General features: G+C 37.9%; 2 protein-coding genes across 6 annotated transcripts in view; one reads left to right on the top strand and one right to left on the bottom strand.

Annotated features, from left to right (window-relative positions):
* The window catches only part of ING3 (inhibitor of growth family member 3), a 50,787-nt gene extending 46,704 nt beyond the window's left edge, over positions 1 to 4,083 (bottom strand). For 2 of the 3 annotated variants that reach the window (XM_069087082.1, XM_069087083.1), the window contains exons 1-4: positions 3,889 to 4,083; positions 3,578 to 3,649; positions 1,251 to 1,406; positions 54 to 154 (exon numbers count right to left, since the gene is read on the bottom strand). In XM_069087082.1, coding sequence (XP_068943183.1) covers positions 54 to 154; positions 1,251 to 1,406; positions 3,578 to 3,649; positions 3,889 to 3,916 — 357 coding nt within the window. In that variant the 5' untranslated portion in view covers positions 3,917 to 4,083. The remainder of the gene's footprint in view (positions 1 to 53; positions 155 to 1,250; positions 1,407 to 3,577; positions 3,650 to 3,888) is intronic. The other variant, XM_069087084.1, reaches the window with a different exon arrangement.
* A 104-nt stretch (positions 4,084 to 4,187) lies between these two features.
* The window catches only part of TSPAN12 (tetraspanin 12), a 188,691-nt gene continuing 165,141 nt past the window's right edge, over positions 4,188 to 27,737 (top strand). The window contains exon 1 of one of the 3 annotated variants that reach the window (XM_069087088.1): positions 4,188 to 4,557. The gene's annotated coding sequence lies outside the window, so the exon portion shown is untranslated. Of the gene's footprint in view, positions 4,858 to 27,737 lie in introns of all 3 variants that reach the window. The other 2 variants (XM_069087087.1, XM_069087086.1) reach the window with 2 other exon arrangements.

Genomic DNA, 27,737 nt, shown 5'->3' with positions numbered 1-27,737 from the left:
CTTCCTTAGAATGTTCCAAGTTTTATGGTAATGATTTCCAATGCTGAACATACTTTTTTGATGGATGTCATTTGTTCTTCTCTCCATTCAGGTTTATTTTTCTTTGCATTCATAAAGAATTCACTGACTCTTTGCTCTAGTTGATCCATTGCATCTACAATATACAAAAAGAAGTCTTCACTATTATGTTAACAATCTCATACCCTTGAATACATTAATTTTTCCTTACAACAATAAATGTACATCATATTTTATAACTTGTCTTTCTTTCTTACAAGATTCTTTCCAAAAAAATACTTCCATTTGTCCCCTTTCACTGGCCAGTATCTTATCTTAAAGCAAAATGATAGAATGTCTTAATTTTCTGAATAGAAGAAAAAACTACAAGTCCCCCAAATGATCAAATAGTTTAAAATTATTTTCCTTTCTTAATTAAGACACTTCAACATTCAATGAAATTGATCCGAACATAGATTTATGATACCATTTTAAACTTTTGAATGGAAACTCCTTAGAGGTAAAAACTAAATTAAACAGATACAGAAATTGCAAAGCTGGGATGAATCCATATGTGACTGGAAGTCAATCATCAAAACTTATTTATTAGAACAGACATTCCAATTTGTAATAATATATCTTCATAGACTCACAGATCTTAAGATGATCTGGTCCAATCCATTCATTTTACAGACCAAGATTTAAAGCATGGCATCGTGGATAGAGGGCTAACACTTATTAGCTATGCAAAAATGGACAAATCACTTATCTTTCCAATTTCCCAAGCAACTCTAAAACTGCAAGTTGTAGATGAGTTGCAGATCTACAAACACAGAGGAAATATTTTGAAAATAAATTTTATTGCTATCTTTTGTTTTTATATAATCTGCATTTTCCATTGTTTCCTTCCCCTTTCCCTTCTGCTAGAGGACATTTCCTCATAACAAATGAGGGAAAAAACAACAAAACTAGCCAACATATCAAAAAAAAATTTTTTAACATATGTAATGCTCCATATATAAAGCCCCCTTCCGCAAAAAGGCACTGGGGTAAGGACAAGGGAATATTCTCATATCTCCTCTTTGAGGACAAACTTGTTCATATAATTTCACAGCATTCAGTTTTTTCTGCTTAGTGGCTTTTGTTCTTTCCATTTATTTTGCTGTAGTCATTGTTTATACTATTTCGATGGTTCTGCTTATTAAACTTTAAACCAGTTCATCTTAAGTTTTCCCATGCTTCCCTCTATTTACCATATTCACAGTTTCTTGTAGAGTATTCCAATACATTCATGAAGCACAAATTCCTCAACTGATGAACATCTAGTTTGCTTCCACTCTTTTCAACTACAAGAAGAACTTCTATATTTGGTGTATATTCCTTGAGGTGTGTGCCTAGTAGCAGAATCTCTAGGTCAAAGGGAAAGGCCATTTTAGTCACTTTCTTTGCCTCATACTAAACTGCCTTCCAGCATGCCTGAGACAATTCACTACTCTTCCAATACTGTTCCACCTTTCTATAACCCCATCCAGTACAGACTATTCATATCTGTTGTCACCATTGCCAATTTGTTGGCTGTTGGGTAAAATCTTGAAGTTGTTTTAATTAACATTTCTCTAGTCATTCTTTATTTGGAGCATTCTTTAATATAGTTTGTTAGTAGGTCAACACTTTTACACAAAGGGTATTTGACGACACATGTCAATGAATCCACAGATTTGGACTCCTCCTCCACTCCCCCCCCAAATAAAAATATAAAGAAATCCCTCCACTTATTTACATCTAGTTTATTTACTCCATAATGTGACTTTTGACAAATCACAATGTCTCTAGGCCTCAGTTTCCTAATCTATAAAACAAAAGGCTTGGACTTAATTGCTAATTGCTAAGCTTTAGAATTATACTTCTATGATTCCAGCCTTGGAAACAGTTGCATTTTAAAATTTTATTTGTAAATCAACTGTCTGGAATTCAAATCATATTTTCTCATAGAAACAATATTACAAATAATAGCTAAGTCCTCAGGCTAGTCCACAAAATTATTTAACTTGGAATGTAACGAACATATCTCTTATAAAAGACAAAGTAGAAAGTGATACTGTTACAAAACAGTTGTATCAGCTTTTATGAGTGTTAGCATAGGGAACTCATTTAAAATATTGTTCCTAATGGATGTTTTTCATAGTCTACACTAGGGACCACAGAAGTCCTAGTGACATCTCTCATCCCATTTTCTTTCTGTCTGAGCTAAGGACCCATAGAAGTTGAACAGAGATGCAGATATACATGTAGATCAGAACACGTAATAAATCTATATCCTACCCACACAAGGAAACATAGTAGCTCAAGGCCTATGTCCTTCTGGGTACTCCTCATATAGCTCGGCTAGGCACACGAGTTGTCCATTAATGGTCAAAAACTACCATTAAAAAGATGAATGACACACAGCAGAGTGTTAATACATCTTTGTATCTACATAGTGCTTTAATTACAAAACATTTTCATTACCTTGTCACAGCAATCCCATGAAAGAGTATCACTATACCCATTTTACAGAAGAAACTTTGAAGTACAGATGAGAAAACCAAGGCTCAGGGAAGTTAAAGAATTTGCCCCAGTTTACTTCAATTTTAAATGACAGAGTCAAGTTGTGAACCCTTATCTTCTAGCTCTGATTATAATACTCTTCTTCTATACTGCTACAGCATTTTATGCTTTTTAAAATTCTTCCCCTTTCCTTTTGTTTAATCCTCACAACTATGAGAATGGCAGGTAGTGCAGCTGTGATCTCCATTTTACGTATTTGAAGACCAAGGAGGCTCAGAGAGAACTTCCCTGGAAAAAGGTAGGCATGAACTTGGACTCCTTTCCTGTTTAGGAGCACAATTTTGAGGTACTGACTCATCTTTCATAAGAATCACTTCATGTTCTTTTGTAGGAAAGTCCCTTAGTCTTGTGGAAAGAATAGGTGGGTAGGAGTTAGGTTAGTGGTCTCTGACACTGAACAGGTGATGTTTGGTAAGTTCCCATATTGCACTACTAGAGTAGGCAAGAACCTTTCCACAAGGAAACTTCATTTCCAGACTTTGTTTACTCACTCCTCACTTAAGGCCGTGAAGCCTTCCTTAAATCCCAAATACATTAATAAATAGCTTTTTTTTTTTTAATGCAGCCACAAAAGCCCAGGCTGGTGCTAGGATATGTTTTTCTATATGAAAATAAAATTGATGTTAACTTAAACATGATTGACAGCATCTGTAATCTATTCTCATTCCCCAAAACCCCTAGTTTTACATTTGTTGTGGTATGAATTCCACTGAAAAAAATATCTCGGATGGTCTTAAAGAAACACGCAGTTTTCAGCCCGAACCTTTGCACGAAGTCAAACACTTCCCCAAACACTTCCTCTTGCCAAAGAAGCATGTTCATTCATTCGGAGAATACCATTCATTACCCTCCCATCCCAAACCCCACCAGACGAAAGGAGCTTCTGAGACTGGGCCGTTTATGCAGCAGGGGGCGCTGGCGGGAGGGGAACAGGTGCTCGGAGTTCAAGCAAGCGCGGGGAAAAGTCACTCACTCTGCACCTGCAGGTCCATCTCGCGCATCTCCGTAAAGCGATCCCGCAGGTCCATCGGCAGCTGCTCAATCACTGTCGGAGAGACAGAACCCGTCAGAGGGGGCGGGGCCAGGGACCAAAACACGCACGTACGTCCGTACGTCCATGCGTGCGAAAAGGAGGGGGACGAGGGGGGGAGGTGGCAGCCCACAGCGAGGCTGCCAGTTACCGTGAGAAAGAAACATCCCCCCCGCCTCCCCCCATTCCCGCCCGCCCGTTTGCTCGCCCGCCCGACGCTCCCGCGGGCAGCTCCCGCCCCGCCTCACACTCACTCTCCAGATAGTCCTCTAGGTACAACATCTCGGCCCTTAGAGCTGGGGAAATGGGGGGAGGGTCCGGGGGTTTGTTTGTGTCACTCGCTGTCGCCGGAGTTTTGTCCCTTTCAATATGGCGCCTCCGCTAGCAGCAGCCGCTCGGCTCGGGTAAAAAAAACACTTTGGCGCCTGACGGCGCTCGCCTCACCGCCGCCCGGCACGTTCATTGGTCGGCCGCCGCAGTGACGTAGCCTGCCCGGTGCCTTCTCCCGCATCCTTGTGGGAAATGTAGTTTCGCTTCTGTAGAAGTTGAGAAAGAACCGGCCATAATGACTTCACAGCGAAACTGCGTCTCCCAGGAGCGACTGCAAACGGTCTTGCACAAAATCTGAAATGAGGAACGGCGGTCTATTTGTTGACTTTGTGCAGGGGGTCCTGGGAGTTGTAGGCAGGCACATGACATAACTCGAAATACAACTTTTCGCCGGCTTCTCAGCACAGTGAGTTCGTGTCCCAGCTGATGGCTCTCTCCGTGGTATCCCGGCCGGGCTTGTGAGAGGCGAATAGCGGGAGGGATGTAATGCTGGTCACTTGGAACCGAGAAAATGGAGAGGACGCAAACAATCTGGATTGTTTTGAAAGCAAAACTCTTTGCCAGTTTCTTCCTCCCAGAAATAGGACCCGCTGGTAGGTTTAGCAAAGCTTTGCCTATGACTGAACGTACTTCGTGCCTGGAATCGAGGTTTTGTCCAGGTTTCTAGGCACCTTCTCTACGAGGTAGGACTTCCTTGGCAGGCGGGGTGGTATAGTGTGTTGAGTGTTGGATTTGGATTCAGGAAAAGACCAGAGTTCAAATGCTGCCTCTACATTCTGGGACTGGTCACTTATTTACCCCTGGTTTTCTCATCGGTAAAAAGGGGATTAAACACGGGGTTGTGAAGAACAACACACTTCACAAGTGTGAAGTCATTTGCAAACCACAAAACGGTACGTAAAGGTTATTTTTTCTTCAGTTCTTTTTCAGCTTCCTTCCTTCACTTTCTTTAACACTGTAAGGAAATAGACATGTTTCCTTTGTTGAAGCATTTATTAGCTGCCTGTTATTTATCAGGCACTGTGTTAAACTTTCAAATATTGTCTCATTTTCTCTTCATCCTGAGAAGTAAGTTATTATCTCCATATTACAGTTGAAACTAAGGTGTACAACTTGTCTAGGGTCATACAACTGGTAAATATGTGAGGCGGGATTTGAACTCAAGTCTTTCTGCTTCTAGGTCCAGCTCTTACCTTAGTTGCCTGTAGGAAGTCAGCTCCTGCTGACTGACTAGGAGCATCAACTGAATAAAATTTTCTATTTAAATTTTACTTTGAAATATGCATTTTTATCCTATCTTTTCTTTGCCTTATGGGTTAAAATAATGCACTTCCATCAATTGATAAATCTTGGTCCTTTGAGGTATTATTAAATTCCACACCTTCTGATGTTGATACCTAGCATTTCTTTAGTATTTGAAGGTTTGCAAATTTTTCTGTTATAGACCTAGATGCCTACCAACCTTCACAGAGGGAGGGAGAGGGAGTCCTCGAAGGGCACCAAAAGTCACTACTGGTACACGAGTGGCCAGTTATGCAGGTGATTAAACAACCTGCAGTGGTAGTAGCAGTGGCAGACCCACCCTAGAGTTATACTTTCAGCTTTTTCTTTAATGCTAAAGTACTTCAGTGCATTTGTGGTTTTCGTAAGGCATTTCCTCTAACCCTGAGGATGACAGCCCATTCAAGCTCTTGTCCTCCCATAGGTTCCCCACAGAAGGTTCAGTCAATATATATTTCCCTCAAAATGTTCATTATCGATATATTCTCATTTTTATTGGTTCATATTAACATGAGGAATGGGGGGGGAAAGAAAACATTTATTAAGTGCCTACCACGTCCTTACAACAGCCCTGTGAGGTATTATTATCCCCATTATATAGTTGAGGAAACTGGAACAGACCGAGGTTAAGTGACCTGCCCAGGACATCCTTCTATAACATTTGCTTCCTCTCCCTGTATTTATTTATTTATTAAAGCAATCGGGGTTAAGTAACTTGCTCAAGGTTACAGGGCCAGTTATTTCTGGGTGTGGTGCTAAGTATCTGGGCCCAGATTCGATCCCCTGGTCATCCCGACACTGGAGCAGGTGCTCTTACTTGCTGAGCCACCTGGCCACCCCTCTCTCCCTGTATTTAGCAAGGGCTATAATTACTTAATACTTCAGTGATCTCTGATTTCTTTACTATGGATACTCCTCCCAGGTAATCCCTTCATTCATCATTATTAGTTTTATGAAATTCTATAGCCAAAAAATATTCATAATGTAGTGACCAACCCTCTGTTAATGAGCCTTTCTAAAGTGACCAAGACTAGTCCTTGGATGGCAAATAATAGGGTTGACTATTGTTACTGAATGAGCCCTTCAGATTGATAGTATTTTCCACAGTTTACACTACCCTGGTGTAGTCTCTGAGAACCAAAGTCACTTCTGTGTCATGATGAGGCGTCTAAAATGGAATTCATTGGAGGTATATTTATTTTTTACCTAATAGTGTGTTTTCATTTCCCAGTGGAAAATAACATTCCCTTCTATCTTTCCTGTTTCTCATTTATGTTTCACCAAATTCCTTATGAGCAAGAATAATACCCTATTTACCTTTGTATTTACCCCACTCACACTCACACTTAATAAATGCTTACAGGATAAATATTTAGATGAATGAATGAACTTCTTTGGCTTTACTCACCCTTTCTTTAATCAAGTACTTTCAAATCTAATATCTCTAATGACATTGGGGACTTATTCATATATTCTAGAGGTTATGTGGTACAATGTTAGTTTTTTATTCCTTTTGAGTTCCATAATATCTTGTTCTTTTTGAATTCCTATACTAGTTGCTGCTCAGATTTCTGGGATTGCTGAAGTGTTCTACAATAGTGTACTTGGATTTGTATTCACATTCCAAATCTATTTGTGCCTTACCTTTTAAATAACACCCAACATAACACCCATTCTGGCACAAAAGATGGCATTCTTTTTAAGTCAGACAACCACAAGTAGTCTTAACTCAATACTCAAATAGTTCTTGCAAAGGAATGAATATGGTTTCCACCCTGGAACTTGAGGCATTTCTGGAATTTATAGAGAAAGGCTGCTCTTCCACCTTAAAAAAAGATAGAGAACCTTAAACAGCAGCATTTTGTTCTTTAGATAGTGCGACTAAAATATATGCCATAATAAAATCTCTCATTGTGCAAGCTAAATTTTGGATTAAAGTATCAGATGAATTTTTAGAATCATTGAAAAAGATATATTTTACCAGCACCGCCCATTACTGTACTGAGATTGGAATTTAACAAATGTACTCAGCATCTTGATGGGGGCTCTGCTATTTATACTACAGAGTTATGCCATCTATCTCAACAATGAAATTTTGGGGATTTCCTAAATAATACTTTGTATATCACCTTGTAAGTAGAATTCACAATGAAGCTTACTATTGGTATTATGTGACAAAACTAAATCTAGCATTTATAATAGTTCAGATAAGGATCTACCTATGGAGATTATGTAACTAAATATTAGACAAATCAAACTAGTGATTTTTAATATAACTGCTAGCAATTGAAAAGACAGAGAAATAATCCTAAATGTTCCTCAAGATACTAAAGATCATAGTTTTGCAGATTAAGGAGTACAGATTTTATAGAAAGGAAGATGACCTTGAAAGAAAACTAGGGTGGGGAACTTGTGGCTTCCAGGACACGTGTGGCCCTCTAGGTCCTCAAGTGCAACCTTTTGCCAGATCCTAGACTTTAAGTCAAAGGGCTGTACTTGAGGACCTCTGTGACCTCAAGGCCACAGATTCCCCACCCCTGGGTATACTATTCAAAATCAATTAGAAGAAACCCTAAGGGTGTCATAGTAATCCATATAAAGATAATTTGGTTATTTGTATTTCAACAAAACCTTGCATTATGTAATTTTGAAGGTTAATGACAAGATGCTTGAGGATAATACAATATTTACAAATAATTATAGGTATAAGATAGGTGTTGACACCGGTCATGTATCAATAATCAGTAGATACTTTTAACAGTATGATATAGTGGGAAGGACGTTGGAATTGGAATCAGGAAAGACCTATGTTCTTATGTTACCTTTTAATAATTGTCTGACCATGAATAAGTTACAACTCCTCTGAACCTCAATTGTTACATAGGTGTAATGATACCTATAGTGTTTACCTTACAAAGTAATTAGTACCAAATCAGGTTATGTTTATAGGTCACTTTGCAAATATCTAAATACCAAATAAATAATAGCTATTATTGACCGTATTTTCTCATATGACATTTAGCAAAGTTGTTGAGGTCACAAAGCATTCTTCAAGACTACAGTCATTACCCATTTGATATTATTGGGGACTGTATTGGGTATGTAACATATGGCTTCTTTAAAGAAACTTCCTTTGTCATTGCAAGAGGGTAATACAAAAACTTAGGAAAGAATTGGTTCACAGTACTGAGAGTCAGTGTCCCATGCATTCATAATCATTTAGTTACAATATACCAATTATTTCAGTACTAAACTGGCGAACTTAGAATTTGTGTAAATTGTTTATACCCACCATCTGCAATGATTTAACTCCTTGACTGACTTGATAGGAGAGAAGTTTTGAAAAACTTTACCTTACCAAAGCTTATCAGCTATGGTTGATCACTGGTGGTGATGGGTAGTGATTTTAGACCTCTGAACATTATAACTCATCAAGTAACATCTCAAGTTAGATGCCTCCTATTTGGAATTCCTCTTACCTTAGGAATTTTCCAGTGTTTCACAGAAATCTTGCTCTCTAGGATTCCAGGTGAGATATTGTTTCAATAAGATTCTGAGCATATGATCAACCAAGGATAAACTTGTGGGAAGACTGTAAGGAAAGCACACATCAGTTTGATATATCAAGTATCCAAGCCAAAAAAATGTGAATTTCTGTCATTACTTTCTCTGTTTACCATATCAGTGTTGCTTGGATTAATTTCATCCAAGAAAGACATATGTAGAAATCAAAATGTACCTAGTATTTGAAAGTTGACCATTGACAAATATTTATTAAATGACAACTATATAGATGATGAAAGTAAATTGTTGTTCAGTCATGTCTGACTCTTCATGACCCCATTTAGGTTTTTCTTGGCAAAGATGCTGGAGTGGTTTGCCATTTCCCCCCGTAGCTAATTTTACAGGTGAAGTAACTAAGGCAAATGGAATTAAGTGACTTGCACAGGGTCACACAGCTAATAAGTTTCTGAGGCCTGATTTGACTGGAAGTCTTGCTGACTCCAGGCCCCATGTCACCTAGCTACTTCCAGGCAAAGTAAGAGCTCTAGATTTCACAAAGGCTACTCAGTGTCTACCATATTTTTCTTTTACAAAAAAAAAAAATCATATTTGAGCTACTTCATTGTATTTTGTAAAAGATACTTTGTGCCACTGAAATTATGAAGATGAGAATGCTTTCCGAAATATCAAGCTTCTATTTCTGAGTTAGCATGCAAGAGAGAACACAGGTCACTGCTTCTTACCCCTGATATTTCACCTTAGTGAAACTTTGCATAGCCATAAAACACTAGATTGCTGCTGAGGTACCATTTGTTCTGTACACTCAAAAACAATGTCCACTGTGGCACATAAATTGCCCAAGGAAGTTCTGTTATGAAGGTAATCAAGACATTCCACAAAGACATCTATGACTGTGTCTTTACAATTTGTACTATTCACAAGCTACTTCTTGGGACTTTTTTCTAAGCCTTCATCCTTAACTGTGTTATCATATAATGCAAGCCTGGAGTCTATTTACACTAGTGATTTACACTAGGATTAAATTTTTATGATTGACAAAAGCACAGCCCTGGATACATAAGAATGCAGGTGTGAACATCCTCAAACTTCCCACAACTAGAGCTGCACACCTCAACTGTCTATGATAGTCATTAAGTTAAGGCTATATGAATTAAGAATCTCTTGTCTTCTGTCACTAGTCCATCTGATACAATACTTTCCAAACATGATGGGAACTTGTAGAATGGGGCATATGTTTATGTATGTGTAGAGATAAAAAAAACTATTAGATGACTTAGTACTGCAGAAGGCTTTGTCTTGCACTGTCATGAGTTATTCAGCTGAGGCCATCTGACTCCCTTTGTCAACACCTCAAGCACCTGTCCCATGGACTTCTCTTTGATATTCCTGGAAAAGTAAGAATCCATTAATCTACATCAATCAATGGGTAGTAAGTCTGATCTGTTCAATTATAAGGGTTGGCGGCTCTTGATAGGGTAGCTAGGTGGCACAGAGGCTGGAGTACAGGGCCTGGAGTCAGAAAGACTCATCTTTCTGAATTCAAATCTGGCTTCAGACACTTGCTAGCTGTATGACCCTGAACAACTCACTTAACCCTATTTGCTTAACCTTATTTACTTACGCCTATTTCCTCATCTGGAAAATGAGCTAGAGAAGGAAATTACAAACCATTCCAGTATTTTTGCCAAAAAAAAAAAAACAAACAAACCCAAATGGGGTACAAAGAGTCAGATGATACAACTGAAAAACAGCTCAAGTGGTTCTTGATAAGATATGACAATCTGTTCTAGGCTTCCCAGGTCTATGCAAACAGGTAAAAATCAGCTCTGCCTTGTTTCAACTCCGAGGAACAAGATGTCAATCTCAGGATAAACTCATCACTTCTAATCTTGTCACCATACTACTCATTCAGGCCTTGGATACCACTTCCCTCAGTCTCTTTTCTCTGATTGGAGGGCTGGAAGGTGGAGTACTGAACTCCCCAAACCTTCCTTTTTAGAGGGCAGAAATTAAACTTTTAGCACACTCCACTTTGCAATTGCATTTCTGCCTGTATCCCCTGCTATCCCATCTTCCAACTTCTAACTTACTTTCTCCATTAGATTGTAAACTCCTTGAGGGCAGGGACTGTCTTTCCTTTTCTTATTTGTATTCCCAGTGCTTAGTACAGTGCCTGGCACATATAGACACTTAATAAATGTTTATTGAATTGAAGTGAAATTAAATTGAATATTCAGTGTTCATGAATACAGGCTGTGTATTCATAAGGCATTATATAATCTTCACTAGAAGTTTTGCCTGAGGAATTCAGACTATTCACAAGCTATCAATTTAAGCATCAGCATCAACATCAATGTGCGCATAAAGGATGCCTCTTAAGGAAAAAATTGTGTTGTTATTCCAAAATATAGTCATCACACTATTTGGGGCCATTCTACATATTGTATATCAGGGACATTTTTTTTCTTGGAAATTTTTGGTGGAAGCTACATAGAATAGTGTTCTTCCTGCTATGTCTACCTGATCTCCAGATTATGGTGAGAAGAGGAACAAGACCTTCAGATCCTGCATCTTTCATCTCCTGTAGGTCTGCTGAGGGAAGGTGGCAGGTGCTGAGCTGACTTCCATCTGCCCCAAAGCAGTGTCCCTGTTTGCTATTTCCCCTTGCATCTCAAGACTTATGCCTCCTGCTGAGGCGGATCTCCAGCCCTAGGTGAGAAGAGCAGCAAGACTTCCTCTGACTACATACATGCCTTCTGTGACCTGCTGCACACGTTCCTCAAATAAAGGCTGTTAGAGGCTGACAGAGTGACTTCCATCTGTTCATGGAATAAATTGAACAATAAATAGCATAAATTCTTGTTTTTCCCTAGACCATTGCCAATACACCAGCCACTTTCACATCTTTCCCCAGTCTTGACCCCTTAGTGAACCAGTTCAGCTCTGCACTGTCCTTTTCTGTTGTGTTTCTCTCCCCCTTATTATATTGCCAATTGTACCCCGCCAAGCCTTAGCCTTGGGTTATTTCTACCATCTTCTGCACAGTGCTACTGAATAAAGGTGAAGAAAATCATACAACCATACTGAGTAGGGTCACTACAAATTTATGTTGCATAACCTCAGCTGGGCTCTCACTGCTTCTAGGCCCTCCTTCTGTTCCTTCCTTATCAACTCAATATCCCACTCTCCAGAGCAATTCTTTCAAACCTTTTCATCCCTCCTCACTCTTCCCATGCTTCTCCTTCCTCCGCTCTCTTAACTGTCTCACCCTATATTTTACAGAAAAAAAGTGAGACCATTTGTTATGAACTCCAATTTTCCCCTCTCCATCTCATATCACTTATATAACCTATTGCAACTATTATCCTTGACCCTTGTCTTGCAGGAAGAGAGCTGAGCTTACCCTACTCCTTACTGAGGCTAACTTCTATTTTCACAAGTAATTCCATTCCATCCCCGACCTCCAAAGAATTGTTCTTTATGCCATTCTTAATCTATCACTTATATTCAATCTTTCCCTCTCCACTGGCTCCTTTACTACTGCCCACAAACATACCCAGGTCTCCCCTATTCTGAAAAAAAACCCTCACTTAATTCTTCCATCTCTGTTATCTTATATTTCTTCTGCCCTTTATGGACCAAGTCTTTGAAAAGGCCATCTATGATAGATGCCTCCACTTTTTCTCCTCTCATTCTCTTCTTAACCCCTTATAATCCTGCTTCTGATTTCATTATTCCATGACAATGCTCTCTCCAAAGTTACCAGTGATTATATCCAATGATCTTTTCTCAATTCCCATTCTTCTCAACCACTCTGCAGCCTTTGGCATTGTTTATCGCCCCTGATAATCTCTTCTCTCTAGGTATTCTAGATCCCATTCTCTTGGGTTCTCTTCCTATTAGACAGCTCTTTCTTTGTCTCCTTTGCTGGATCCTCATCCAAATCATGCCCTGTAACCAGAGGTGTCTTTGCAGGGTTCTGTTCTGGGCCATCCTCCCTTCTTCATAGGCATTCTCATCCCTGTGCTGATGAATCTCAAACCGACCTATTCTGCCCTAACTTCTCTGATTGCCTTCAGTCTTGCATTTCTAACTACCTTTCCAGTGTCTTGAACTGGATATCTAATAGACATCTTAAACTCAACATGTCCATAATTGAACTCAGTATCCTTGCTCCCATCCTCCCTCCCTCAACTTCCCTATTACTGTCAAGGGCCAAATCACCCTCCCATTCATCCTTGATGACATCCTCACTGTCCGTAACCTTTGCAGCATCTCTCAAATATACCCTCTTCTCTTCCCTTACAATGACACCACTTCGGTACAGCACTTCATCACCTCACACCTGGACTATTACAGTAGTATACTGGTGGGTTTGCCTGTCTCAGGTCTCTCCCCAGTCTAGTCCAGTCTCCAGCATAGAGATCCAACCCTGTCAAATGCACTCCCTTACACCCTTCCCCTTCTGAAAACTCTGTTGTCTGTCTATAGTTTCCAGGATAAATATGAAATTCTTTGTTTGAAATTCCATTCAGAATCACTACAGAATGTATAAAATTGGGGTGTCTAGGTGGTGCAGTGTACCAGGAGTCTGGAGGACTTGAGTTCAAATCCAGCCTCAGACACTTGACACACTAGCCATGTGACCCTGGTTGGGCAAATCACTTAATTCCAATTGCGCTCCAAAAAGGAAAATAAAAGAATGCATAAAATTTTGGGAGTCCACTTATCAAGATACAGGAATTACGTGAACTACAAAACACTCTTTACAGAAATAAAAACAGACCTAAATAATGGTGGGTTATTAGTTGACTATTGTTAAGCCATGCCAATATAATAAAATGATAATACTATTAAAATTAGTTTGCACATTTAGTTCCATACTAATCAAACTACCAAAGGGTTACTTTATGCAACTTAAAAACATAACAATAACACAATTCATTTGGAGAGACAAAAGGCCAAGAAAATCAAGGGGAATAACGAAAAACAAAGTGGCAAGTTAAGGGATCTAATCATAGCCAATTTCAAACTACATTGCAAAGCACTAATCATTAAAAGTATTTAGTACTGGTTAAAAATAGAAAAGTTGATTGGTGAAACAAATTGAACCCACAAGATCCAAAAGCAAATAGATATAGTGTGATAGTATTTATTAAACCCAAGGTCCCCAACTACTGGTGTAAGGACTTGCTTTCTGACAAAAACTACAGGAAAAACTGAAAAGTTATTTGACAGAAGTTTCAAACTGTATGCCACAATAAACTCCAAATGAACATGGAATTAATTATTTTTTCCCCAAACCTTGTGTCTCTCCTAATTTCTTTATCACTATCAAGGTCAACACCATTTCCCCTTTGTCCAAGGCTTGCAATATAGGTGTCATCTTTAGCTCCTTACTTTCACCTCCTCCCCAACTGCTATATCCAATCTTTTGCCAAGGCCTGTTGATTTTGCCTTTGCAGCACCACTCAAATATGCCCCCCCTTTTCTACTCTGATATTGCCATGACTCTGGTGTAGATTCCGTCTTATGCCTGACCTATCATAATAACCTGTTGGTAAGTCTTTCTGCTCCAAATCTCTCACCATTCCAATCCATCCTTACCACCAATGTGATTTTCTTAAAGCTCAGGTTGGACCATGTCACTCCTCACTCCTCAGTAAACTCTAGTGTAAATTCTCTCTCTGTCTCTCTCTGTCTCTGTCTCTCTCCCTCTCCCTCTCTCTCCCTCCCCTTTCTCCCCCCCCCCAAGGTCCTTCATAACCTAGCCCCCTCCTACCTTTTTTCATTCTTTTATACCTTACTTCCTGCCACATGGTTTTTGATCCAATGTCACTGGCCTCCTTGCTCTTCCACAAACAAGATATTTTATCTCTTAACTCCAGGCATTTTCTCTGGATGTCATCCATTCCTAGGATGTTGTACCTCCTCATCTTAGCCTAGTGGCTTCCCTTTCTTCCTTTAAGTCTTAACTAAAATTCTTCTATAGGAATCTTTTCTCAACCCTTCTTAATTCTAGTGCCTTCCTTCTTTTAATTATTTCCTATTTTTCTTGTATATAGCTTGTTTGATATTTGTTTGTCTTCCATATTAGTTTGCCAATTCTTTGAAGGCAAGGTCTGTGATGGAGTCCTAACAGAACTGCCCCCAGCCCCAATATTCAAATTTCACTACAGGTCCACTGTATCTACCTACCCAAGTTACCCCTCACTGCTCACTAAAACAACAAGTGCGTCCCTGAACTCTTAGTTACCACAGAAATAGCAGGCATGCCCATGTGGTAGAAACCCAGCACTCCCCCTAGATACTTTCCCATGAGAACAGGTGTGCAATCACAATGACATCATCCATTTAGCCCAAGACAGGACCACAATACCTAACTATCCATCTTGAACAGACAAGACCACAATAACTAGCCTATCAGAAAACAGCATCACCAGAATGTAGAGAAGGATGCTTGACCACTCAACTGTAGAAGGGTCCCACCCTATGTTAGCATCTGCAGAGTGATAGTAAAGAACTGACCTAGAGTGAACTTATGACAAAGAGAGGCTTATTATATCATTACCATACATACATACCCCCCTAACTATACATTATGGGTAACCACATGTACAATTACACTAAGGCTGGGACCCCTCCTCCATTACCTAATCCCTCAATAAACCCCTCCTGCCTTTTTTTTTTGCCTTTTGGAGGGCAATTGGGGTTAAGTAACTTGCCCAAGGTTACGCAGCTAGTTTTTTTGTGTGGGTGTTGTGTCTGAGGCCAGAACCAAACTCAGGTCCTCCTGACTGTGGGGCTGGCACTTTACTCACTGCGCCCCCTAGCCACCCCATCCCTCCTGCCTTTTTAATATTAATCATATTCCTGTACTCTATATAAATCTTGATTATGTAATCACTATCATATTCTCTATAAAATTGTATGCCTTGCCTTATTGAAGTTGCTAAATTTCTCTGAGAGATTTAGCCACTCACCAGAACATGAAACCTCAAAACTATAATAAATCTTTCCAACTGGCTTGGAGTTAACCTGAGTCTCTGTAATTCTTTAGAGATGACCTGCCACAACACAACTTGAACCTCATCAGTCTGTATTTTGCCTATTTTTGTATCCCCACGATTTAGCACCATGCCTAGTACATACAAGGGCCTTAATAAATGTTTCTTGATTTACTGACTGTTGTGGAACCAATTCTGATATGGAAAAGATTCTAAGTATATGCATACTTAACATAATCCAAGTACTTTTCAATGGTTAGTTACCAAGAACTGGTCACTAATCTATACTGATTTATATGAGACTATTATAGGAGAAGAACTTCTTGATTAGGGTACACTCCTTCTTAGAATTGTCCAATATGTGTGCTCCTAATACTATCTAAAACCTCTGAAACAGGTCACAGTTTTTCGCTAGTTATTTGCAAGACAGAAATTAGACACTACTAGAAGGATTTATCATAGTTGGTTAAGGGATTTTTAAACAAAAACAATCCTTGAGCTATCATACTATTGATCATGTTCAAGAAAATGGGACAGGATGGTGATGACTACTAGCAATCGATTACTGACATACTTTTCCACAGTTATCTAAGCAGGTTACACAGGCGATGCAATTAGTGGAAGCTATTAGGTGTCAGTAGTTGGGTTAGAAGGTTGGAGAGCAATCACTGGGAGTGACTTTGATTGAAAAACTTTTCATTGATGAAAATAGTGTCAATATAGCAGACTTTGAACAAGGATAATAAGAGGTGTCATACTCCATAGATTTTTTGTGAGGATTAAATGGGATAATATATACACATACACACACACAATAATTTTTAAACCTGAAAGAGCTGTGTAAATGTTAGCTATAGAAAATTTATTGGTAGAAGACACATGGCATTAGAAAGTTGGCTGCTTTTAACTAGGAAGAGCTGAGTTCAAGTTCTGTCTCACACATATTAGCTGTATGACCCTGGGCAGGTCACTTAACCTCTTATTACTTTAGGCAACTCTTTAAATTACAGAGAATATGCCAGCCTGAATTACTAGAGAATATCTCATCTGGCAGTTCTCTATAGCAGTGAAGTCTCTGGTTCGCTCTTTATCTCTATATACCACTTTAAGAGTATATGTTTGAGTCACCCCTCTCACCTGCCCCCCTTTTTTCTTTTAACAATATATATAGCATTTGGGCAAGAAGTTATCATCTTCATATATTGCTAAGAGTGCATTTACCTATATTTCTGGAGGGGAGTGACTAACAAGACTAATTGGGTTTCTTTTTGTATCTAGTTAACTGCAAAATTTAAAGAAAATTGGCCAACAAATTTGGAACCCATACCATCCAAAGAGAAGTACTTAATCCAGTAAAATCTTTCTACTAAGAAGTAAAATATGAAATTCAATCTTACATGTGCCATCAGACGTCATTTCTCAGGACATAGGAACATAACTAACATTTTCATAAATTTGAATAACAATTCAGGAAATATTTACTCAGTTCAACAATCACCTCTAGTGTGTAATAGTGACTTGCACACAGGAGGTGAAAGTAAAGATATCATTCATGAAATAGTTTACCAGATAAGAAGATAGTTCCATCACATAACAAAAGTTAAAGATTATATGTAGACAGCCTGAGTGCTATACTTGTAACTCTATGATGTCTAGTAGAGGCACTAGAGAAAGGACCATAGTAAGTTGTGTGGATCCCTTGTAGAGGACACATGAGAGGATGTGAACATGTTTCTCACAGGATGAGATGATATAAAAGCCTTGCAATCTGCATCATTGAATGGAGTGCCCGTATCTGCAAGACCATGATCCCTTGAGGTATTGAATTGCAAGTCCTTGGGAATGGGTTAAAATCTTGAGAAGGACTTTCATTCATTTCAGACTTATCTTAAGGTTTACAAGAAAAACATACACATCCTGTTTGCTGCATTATTCACATTTATTCTTGGCTAGTTGTTTTACCAAGAAAATCACTTTCCTGTGAATTCTATTTAAATAAACCTAGACTGAAGCATGTTATCAATAAAATTAAGGTCACAGATCCCATGTCATAAAAGGTCCAGAGTACAGATAGATTAGTATGACATTTCTATGTTGAACAACTTCAAAAGCATTTTGATTGGGAAATAGCATAACCATCAAAAGCTAGGATACAGGGTTGCATGAAGAAAGTCATGAAACAGTCTTATGGGGGAGAAGGAAGAATGACCTAGTCACCAGATACAAGATCAGTAGGTCCTAGTGATTCATAGATAAGATTAAGAGGATGTGGTGGACATTAAAAGAAGAGAAGTGATTGCTGAATGGTTTCAGAGGGAGGGTCTGAAAGTGTCATTGTAGAGCAATAAGTATGCCAATTCTCCTTGTCATTATGTATCAGGAGGTGTGAGAAAAGTAACAAGACACTTAGTGGCTTGCAAAAATCAACCAATAGATGTGAAGTGTTCAAGAGAAAGTTAGATTTCAGTGAGTACTAGAAGGTGGAAGGAAGAGACCTAGTGTCAATTAAACAATAAATAAATACACAGAAAAGTTGAAAGAAGTTCAAAGGAGTATCCAAAAAGGCAGCATAATTTGTTATTGCCGTGTCAAATTTATTTTATACTAAAAACCCCCCAAACCTATGCATGATAGAAATTTATGGGGTTTTTGTATAGTCCTCTTTTCTGTTTGTTTTGTATTGAATTTTCATTTTTTATTAATGTTTAAATTCATAATAAATAGAAAAATTAATATTTAAAAATGTTATGATACCTTGTTTTGGTGCTGACATGGAGACAGTTGACCCTGAGCCAAGGGAGTTTAATTAGCTCTGTAAAGTGTCTGAGGTCACCACCAGATGGTGCTGAAAGCCTGTAAACACCTGAGCCTTTAGGGCAGTTGTTCTTAACCTCTGTTAAGTCATAGCCCCTTTGAAAGTCTGGTGACACCTTCGCAGAATTATATTTTTAAATGAATAAAATTAAACACACAGGATTACAAAGGAAACCAATTATTTTGAAATATTACCAAAGCATTAAAAAAAAAAATCCTGAACCTCAGGTTAAGAAACCTTGCTCTAGGGTTTATCATGACAGAACCCTGGTTAGTCATTTTCCAGCAGAGCTTAGACTTGGGCAAATTCCAGAACCTGTCCTCATCCCCAACATAGAATGATATGTTTAAAGCTAGAAGGGACATTTGGGAGGCATCTAATGCAATTCTTTGTTTTTAAAGATGAAGATGCTAAGTTCCAAAGAAGTTATAACCTGCCTACGGTCACACAGTATGGTGGTACTGCGATAAAAAGTGAGGATCCTCTGAGTCCAAATCCAGTGCACTTTCTCCTGTACTATGCTGTGTCGCAATGTGGTAACATACTTCCAGGCTCCAGTTGGATGAAATTCACCAATTATACTTGACTTAGAGCCCCTACCCAGTGGGGGTCTTTCACTCTCTCAGGTTACTTTCTACTGCTTAATACATGGTGATCACAGAGTTTTTAATAATATAAAATGAAATGCAAAAGAAAAAGAAAAATTTTCTCTGCCAAACCCACAACCTCCCACGTCCCCACAGATCTTTAGTTCATATGAAAAACCCCTGAGAGCTTATAGAAAAGGAATGGGGAAGGGGCATTCATCCCTTGCATCTCAGGCTTATTGATTAAATGGGAAAGCAAGGAATATGTCATTTCCTCAGCTCACTGTTTAGCAGACAAATACAAGAATGGTAGCTGGTGGACCTTGGATTATACTAGGATATGTCAATCATGGTTCAGATCCATAGTAACCAGGTCCATCTGACTGCTCTGGATTCCTTTTGTACCACTAATGATATTCTTGCTCCGATTTTAACCTCTGAGACTGCCATATCATCAGAAGATGAAAAAGGCAGATGCAAAATACAGTTGGCCTTTTATCCTTTTGCATATTTCCTAAAAAAAAAGATGGTTGATAATCTAGATCTAGGGAGCTAGGGAGGGGAGAAGCAGTCCTCTGTGCCAGGATCATCCAGGATTGAAAGATTGCTCAGAAAGTGTGTGTGTGTGTGTGTGTGTGTGTGTGTGTGTGTTTCTTTCTTGGACCCAGAGGAAAATAACTGAAACAGAAGAAAGGGTAGGGCAAATTGTACTGGGCTATACTTTAAATTATTATATGCATGTGTTTAAAATCTGTCCATTATTATCCTTTTGGAATGTATATGCTTACTTGCGGTGTTGTCCATATCTACTGTGGAGACTAATCTGTTAACATTTGTCAATTTCAGTTATGAATAATTCCTTTTCTTTGACTTTTGGCATATTTTTTCTCTCATCCAAAGTTTCTAATATGTGACCTATTATATCACAGAAGGCCTTTATATCTATTAATGTTGAAAATGACACGTGTATGGTGAACAGTAAACAAAATAAAAACATTAAATTTATAAACAAATGATCATTAAAAATAAGTACATCATAGAGAAATAAATTTCTTAGATACAAAAACAAGGTTAATTTCATCATTAGCCTTGAGGTTTACCAAAGAGATTTACCATAGGAATTCAAGCTCAGGTTGGTCAAGAGGAAATAATAATCTTGTGATTATTATAGGAAAGAAAAAGAGCTTTTAGGACACATTCAGATGAAAATGAAATAGTTTTTCAGATTGGTATGATGGTGATGTGTGGAGATTTCAATTATAAGTTATTGCACTTATATTTGTACTATAGAGAAGGATTAAATATGGGAATAGGTTGTCTGACCTTAGATTACATATATATATATGAGTCAAAGGGAGGGAAGATGAGGAAAGTGAGGTAAGTCATGACATTCTTATAAAGAACTTGAAGTATAAATGTGAAGATAGTATTAGAATAAATTAATTTTATGTTGCTTTATAAGTCTCTTTACACGTATTTTACCTTTTTGAATCTTAACATGCGGTCTTATGGAATTTTAAAGGTTTAGGATGATTTTAGCATATATTTGTACAGGTATAATTCTGAGTAATAAGGAATGACATAAATGTGGTATAAATAAACGTGTTTATTTATACCACATTAGTCAGTTCTGGCCGCTTCCTTTTTTCACTTCTGTAAACTTCTAAAGCAAAGGAACAAAGGGGTACTATAGAAAATACTATGCAATTTTTAGGAAATGTCTTTCATCATCTATAAGCTTTACAAAGGTTCTTTTACTTATAGAGTGTACTTTATCTTATTATACACACCCAAGCATTCTATAGATACCATTTTAAATGACATCGAAACTTGACATTGGAAAAAGATGAAGTTTATCATTTTACCCTTAACTTTCTCCTATTGTAACTATAGGGATAGAGAGTGGACTTATGATTTCACTGGCACAGGGAATTCTGGTGGGGAATAACCCTCTGCCAATACAGTCAGCACCTTCTTCACAACTGAGTCTTAGAGATTTTCCTAGAGAGCACTATGAGGCTATAAAACTTCATCCTGGTCACATAATCAGTATATGTTAGCAGTATGTCTTGAAAGTAGGCCTTCCCCCCCGCTTAAGCCGCCCCCTAAAAAAAAGAAAGAAAAGAAAAAAAATGGACCTTCCAGGCTTTAGGGTTAACTATCTGCACACAATTCTATGCTGTTTCTCACTGACAATTTTCTTTCAAAATCTACAGATGTCTAGTATTTAACCCTGAACATTATAGGTTTATCTTTAGGTCTAAAATTCTCATTACAATGTAATCTTACTTTATTAGTGAACCTATAGTTGGTTTTCCCCCAAGACCAAAATTTTAAAGCATCTACTTTACTCACTTTCAGGTTTAGTGTCTTTTTGGTACAAATAGTAAAGACAAGTATTTTATACCACAGTTATATTTTAGTGATTGATAAATAGAGATAATGGACAGCTAGGTGGCACAGTGGCTAGATTACAAAACCTGGAGTCAGGAAGACTCATATTCCTCAGTTCAAATCTTACCTCAGGCACTTGGTCACTTAACCCCTTTTGCTTTAGTTTCCTCATCTATAAAATGAGTAAATCTGTAAAATGAGCTGAAGAAGAAAATGGCAAACCACTCCAGTATCTTTGTCAAGAAAACCCCAAATGGGGTCATGAGGCATCAGACACAACTGAAAAAAATGACTGAACAAAAAATTGAAATGAACAATATGTTTTGTTTTATTTCTTTTTTTGTCTTTTTTTTCACTTTTTAGTTTACATCATTAATTTCCACAAGATTTTGAGTTTTCTCCCCATTTCCCCTACCCACCACGCCAAAACAGTGATCCCATGAATATCCCCTCCCCCAATCTGCTCTCTCCCATATCTTCCCCCATCCCCCTCTGATTTTCCAGTAGGGCATGGTGGATCTCAATGCCCCAATGCTTATATATCTTATTTCCCAGTTACATGTAAAATAACAACAACAACAACAATAATATATGTATTTTTAAACATTTGATATTAAAACTTTGAATTCCACATTCCTTCCCTTCCTCTCTTGTCACCCACCATTACTGGGAAGATAAGCAATTCAATATAGGTTGCACATGTGTAGCTATGCAAGACATTTCCATAGTGGTATATTATGAAAGACTGACTATATTTCCCTCCATCCTATCCCACCCCCCACTTTATCTATTCTCTACTTTGATCCTGTCCCTTTTCAAAAGTGGGTGCTTCCAAATTCCCTGTCCCCCCAGCCTGCCCTCCTTTCCATCATCCCCCCTCTCATTCCCTTTTGCCTTCCTGTTCTTCCCCTCCATTGTAACAGGTTTCCCTTGCCTCTTCTATATGAGATAATTTACACCATTCTGTCTCTCCCCTTCTCCTTTCATTATATTCTTCTCTCACCTCTTAATTTCCCCTTTTAAGTATCACCCCTTCCTATTCAATAGGTCCTATGCCCTCTGTCTATGTATATCTGTACACATATATACACACACTCACATATGTATTCATATGCCCATATACCCTCCTGTATAGACATATATGTATGTATACATGCATACATACATACATGTATGTATACACACACACATTTCTTCAACTATTCCCTTCAACTATTCTCATACTAAGAAAAGTTTTATAAGTTACACTTGTCATTTTTCCATGTAGGAATGTAAATAATTCAAATTTGATAAGTTCCTTATGATTTCTTTTCCCTGCTTACCTTCTCATGCTTCTCTTGCTTCTTGTATCTCAATGTCAAATTTTCTATTCAACTCTAGTTTTTTCATTAAGAATGCTTGAAAGTGCTGTATTCCATTGAATGACCATATTTTCCCCTGAAACATGATACTCAGTTTGGCTGGGTAGGTGATTCTTGGTTTTAATCCCAGCTCCTTTGACCTCCAGAATATCATAAGCCTTCGATCCCTCAGTGTAGAAGCTGCCAGATCCTGTGTTATCCTGATTGTGTTTCCACAATATTGAAATTGTTTCTTCCTGGCTGCTTGTAATATTTTTTACTTGATCTGGGAACTCCAGAACCTGGCTATAATATTCCTAGGAGTTTTCTTTTTAGGATATTTTTCAGGAGGTGATTGGTGGATTCTTTCAACCTCTATTTTGCCCTCTGGTTCTAAAACGTCAGGACAATTTTCCTTGAAGGGTGATTTCTAGGTATTTTTTCTTTATATTACAATCATTTCTGGGACAGAACTATCTCCTTTTGGGCCCCATTGGATCCTAGTTGGCAAGAAAAAGTAGCAGGTAAGCAAAAGCACCAGATACAGTGACTACATCAGACAATCTATATATCAAATTGTCCTCATAGTTCTCTGCTTCTTTGTAGTAAAAGGAAGAGTATGTTTCATAATCTGTTTTCCAGGATCTTTTAGTGATTTATTTTTTCATTTACATAGTTGTCATTATATATATTTTTTCTTTTCATTCTTTTTATTTTACAATATATCACTTCATGTGAATCTCCTTATGTTCTTCTGAATTCCTTTTTTCCCCATCATTTCTTCCTATACAATAATATTCCATTAAATTTGTATATCAAAGATTTTTAGTCATTCTATGTTTTCATATCTTTCTTCCACAAATAGAGCTGCTATGAAGTTTTTGGTACATAGTGGACCTTTGCTTATTTCTTTTACTTCCTTGAAATATAAGCTCAAAAGTAGGATTATTGGGTCACAGAGTATGGACAATTTAATTGATTATCTTTCATAATTACGATTTGATATACAGAATTGTTGTATCCACCAACAGTGTACCCAGGGGCCTATCTTCCCACAACCCTTCAAATATCATTCCTGATTGTTTTTGTTTTGTTTTTGGCATCTTTGTCAGTTGCATAGTATGAAGTGAAACTTCAGAGTTGTTTTTTTTTAAATTTGTACAATTGGTGGAGTTGCAAATTGATCCAACCATTATGGCATATGAATGTATTGGAACTCTGCTGAAAGAATGATAGATATGAATGTATGAAGTGCTAGAGAGAAAAAAATGAAGAACCAAATAATAATATACACAAATGACTTTGTTGTTTGTTATTCAGTCATTTCACTTCTGTCTGACTCTTTGTGACTCTATTTGGGTTTTCTTGGCAAAGATACTGGAGTGATTTTCCATTTCCTTCTTTAGCTCATTTTACAGTTGAAGTAATTGAGGCAAACAGGGTTGTGTGACTTGCCCGGGGTCATACAAGTAGTAAGTGTGTGAGGCCAGATTTGAACACAGGTCTTCCTGACTCTAGACCAGCACTCTATTATACCACCTAGCTGTCCTAAAGTGAGCATTGAGGGATTAACAATTCAAACACAATTAACCATCTAAGATCTCCCTCTACTCCCCAACTCATCTCACATCAGTTAGGTATTAAGTCCTCCTTCATGCTTATCTTCCATTCCTTCTTTTTGACAAAGAAAACCCCTCAACTTGTATCTTTGATTTCACCCCTACCTGTCTTCTGCAGCTGTTTATTCCTTCTGTCCTCTCCCCTCTCTCTCATCTTAAACTACTGGCACCTTCTTTTCTGCTTATAAAACATTCATACCCCAGCTTTCTTCTGCCTCTCAACTAAGCTTGTTGAGAAGATCATTTATACTAGGTGCCTCCAGTTCTCTTACTTGCTTCTAAATCCTCTATAATCTAACTTCCAACCTTATCATTTGACTAAAATTAGTCTCTCCAAAGTCACCAGTGATCTCTTAATTGCCAGTTAGAATGATGACCTTTTCTCAGTCTTCATCTTTCTTGATGGTTCTTAAGCCTTTGACTTTGTCATTAACCCTCTTCTGAATAACTTCTCTTTAGGTTTCCACAACACTGCTTTCTCCTGGTTTTCCAACTACTTCATATCACCCCTGCTCATTCTCCTTTGTTGTACCATCCTCCAGGTCACTCCCAGGTTTATATATCCATCCCTAATTTCTCTCTTTAGCTCTCATGTGGCATCACCAAATGTCTTTTGGATGTCTCAAATTGGATATCCCATAGGCATCTCAAACTAATCATGTTCAACACTCATCTTTCCTTTCACCTTTCCAGCTTTCCAATTATTAACAAGGGCACCATCATCCTGTTAATCTTGTAGTCTCAAAACCTCAGTGTCATCCTCCACTACTCATAATCATCCCACATATCCAATCTCTTGCCAAATCCTATCATTTCTGGGTTTAAACACTTCCTGTTTAAGTCCTCTACTCACATGGTTGTCCTTGTGGTTCTGACTGACCTCATCATCATCTCATGTCTAGATTATTATAATAGTCTTCTGACTGATCTCCCTGCCTCAAGTCTATTCCCCACTCCAATCTATTTTCCACTCATCTGCCAAAGTGATTTTCTCAAAGTGTAAGTCTAACTATGTCCTCCTATAATCAATAACTTCAGGGACTCTTTTTTTTACCTCCAAAATAAAATATAAAATCCTCTATTTGGCTTTTAAAGCCCTTCCCAACCTGACCCTTTCTACATCTCTGTGAAATCTAAATCTAGCTGGTCTACTTGGTGTTCTTCAATAGATACTTCATCTCCTGACTCCAGGTCTTTTCACTGGCTGTCTTCCATGCCTGGATTGCTCTTTCTCTTCATCCCTTCCTCTTGGTTTTTCTGAGTTCTTTCAAGACTCAACTTCAATCTCACCTTCTACAGAAGGCCTTTCCTATCTCCCTCTGCAAATGCCTTCCCTCTAAGATTTGCCTTCCATTTGAATTCTGTGTGTTTTGTAGTAGTTAGTTATTTGAATGTTATTTCCTTCATCAGAATGTGAGTTCCTCAAGGGCAGGGATCTTGTTTTTTGTTTTGTTTTGTTTTTTTGCCTGTCTTTGTATTCCTAGGGGCTTAGCACAGTGCATGGTGCAAATTGATACTTAATAAATACTTATTTACTGATTGACAGCAGTCAATTGTAATACCATACTGTCAAAGTTAAAGGATAATTCCTTCCTCCTAGTTAAAACTGTTGGGCATATATACTTTTTAGTTTATTTGGTTGTTTGTTGGAAAGTTTCTTTTGTCAAAACAAAATATATCAATAAGTTTTCTTTTTGAATGAAAGTAAAGTTTATCCCTTGTTATTAAAGATATTATTGTTTAGTTGTGTCCAACCCTCCATGAATCCATTTATGGTTTTCTTGGCAAGGATACTGGAGTGGTTTGGCTTTTCCTTTTCCAGCTCATCTTACAGATGAGCAGATTTGCCTAGGGTCGCACAGCTAATAAGTGTCTGAGGTCATATTTGAACACATGAAGATGAGTCTTCCTGACCCTAGGCCTGGCACTCTGTCCACAAAGATAGTGAGGAGCAAATTCAAATCTCACTTTTTATATCATTCAATTCATTTTTTCTAATTATGTACTTGTTCTGAGAAACATATGGCACTATGGCTATTGGCTTCTTATAAATGTTATTTATTAAATTCATAAAAAGAATTATTGTATATTTTTTCAAATAAAACTTAATGATGTATATTAAAGTAGAAATCCTATGGCTTTGACTAATCTAGTTTTTGAGACTCTTAATTGCTTAAGGTCAAGGAAGGAGACCTTATGGCAGATCACATTGAGGTGCAAATGAACTTCATAGAAAACTGAACTCCAATTTTGTATAAGTTAAAAGAGCTCAAGTGAAAATAGAAATTTATGTCTCAAACTTCACTGAATTCTATTCAAAGCCTGCTCTATAGCTGCAGTTTGAATACATCAAGCTGCTTAGCAGAAAAATGGAAGTCATGATGTAGTAGTGCAAAATTACTTACCATTGATGACATTTGCCCAGCAAGTCTTCTTTGTGAATTGTAGTTTCAGCTGGATATAATAAACAATAATGGGTTTTTCCTGACACACAGTTATGTGTATTTTCCTTTTAATTGATATATACTTGGACTGGAATTAATATAATTTTATGAAAGATATTTCTCTATTTGTTTTTTTTTAATTAGCATTAGATATTTATAATTATTAGATAGGATGCCCAACCTTACTCTCATTGAATTTGGCTTAAGGAGGGAATAACATACACACTAAATTGGGTATCTTACCCTACAGGAAAGTAGGGGGGAAGGGGATAAGAGGGGGGATGATAGGAGGGCAGATTAGGGGGGAGGGTAGTTAGAAGCACACACTTTTGAAAATGGACAGGGTCAAAGTATAAAATAGAACAAATGGGGGGCGGGATAGGATGGAGAGAAATATAGTCAGTCTTTCACAATATATCCACTATGGAAATGTTTTGCATAACTACACATGTGCAACCTATATCGAATTGCTTATCTTCCCAGTAAGGGTGGGTGACAAGGAAAGAAGGGAAAGAATCTGGAATTCAAAGTTTTAAAATCAAATGTTTAAAAATATTATTATTTTTTTACATGCACTGGGAAATAAGATAGACAGGCACTGGGGTATAGAGATACATCTTGTTCTGCTGGAAAGTTGGAGTGGGAACGGGGGTGGATATAGGAGAGAGCAGATTGGGGGAGGGGGTATTCAGTGGGATTGCTATTCTGGAGTGGTGGGTAGGGGAAAGATGGGTAGAAAATTTGTAACTCAAAATCTTGTG

This window comes from Petaurus breviceps, unplaced genomic scaffold (genome assembly GCF_028583685.1).
Source record: "Petaurus breviceps papuanus isolate PSGF00001 unplaced genomic scaffold, PetGlider_PUasm1.0 181, whole genome shotgun sequence".
Classification (NCBI taxonomy): Eukaryota; Metazoa; Chordata; class Mammalia; order Diprotodontia; family Petauridae; genus Petaurus; species Petaurus breviceps.
This window is presented reverse-complemented; position numbering and strand designations above follow the sequence as displayed.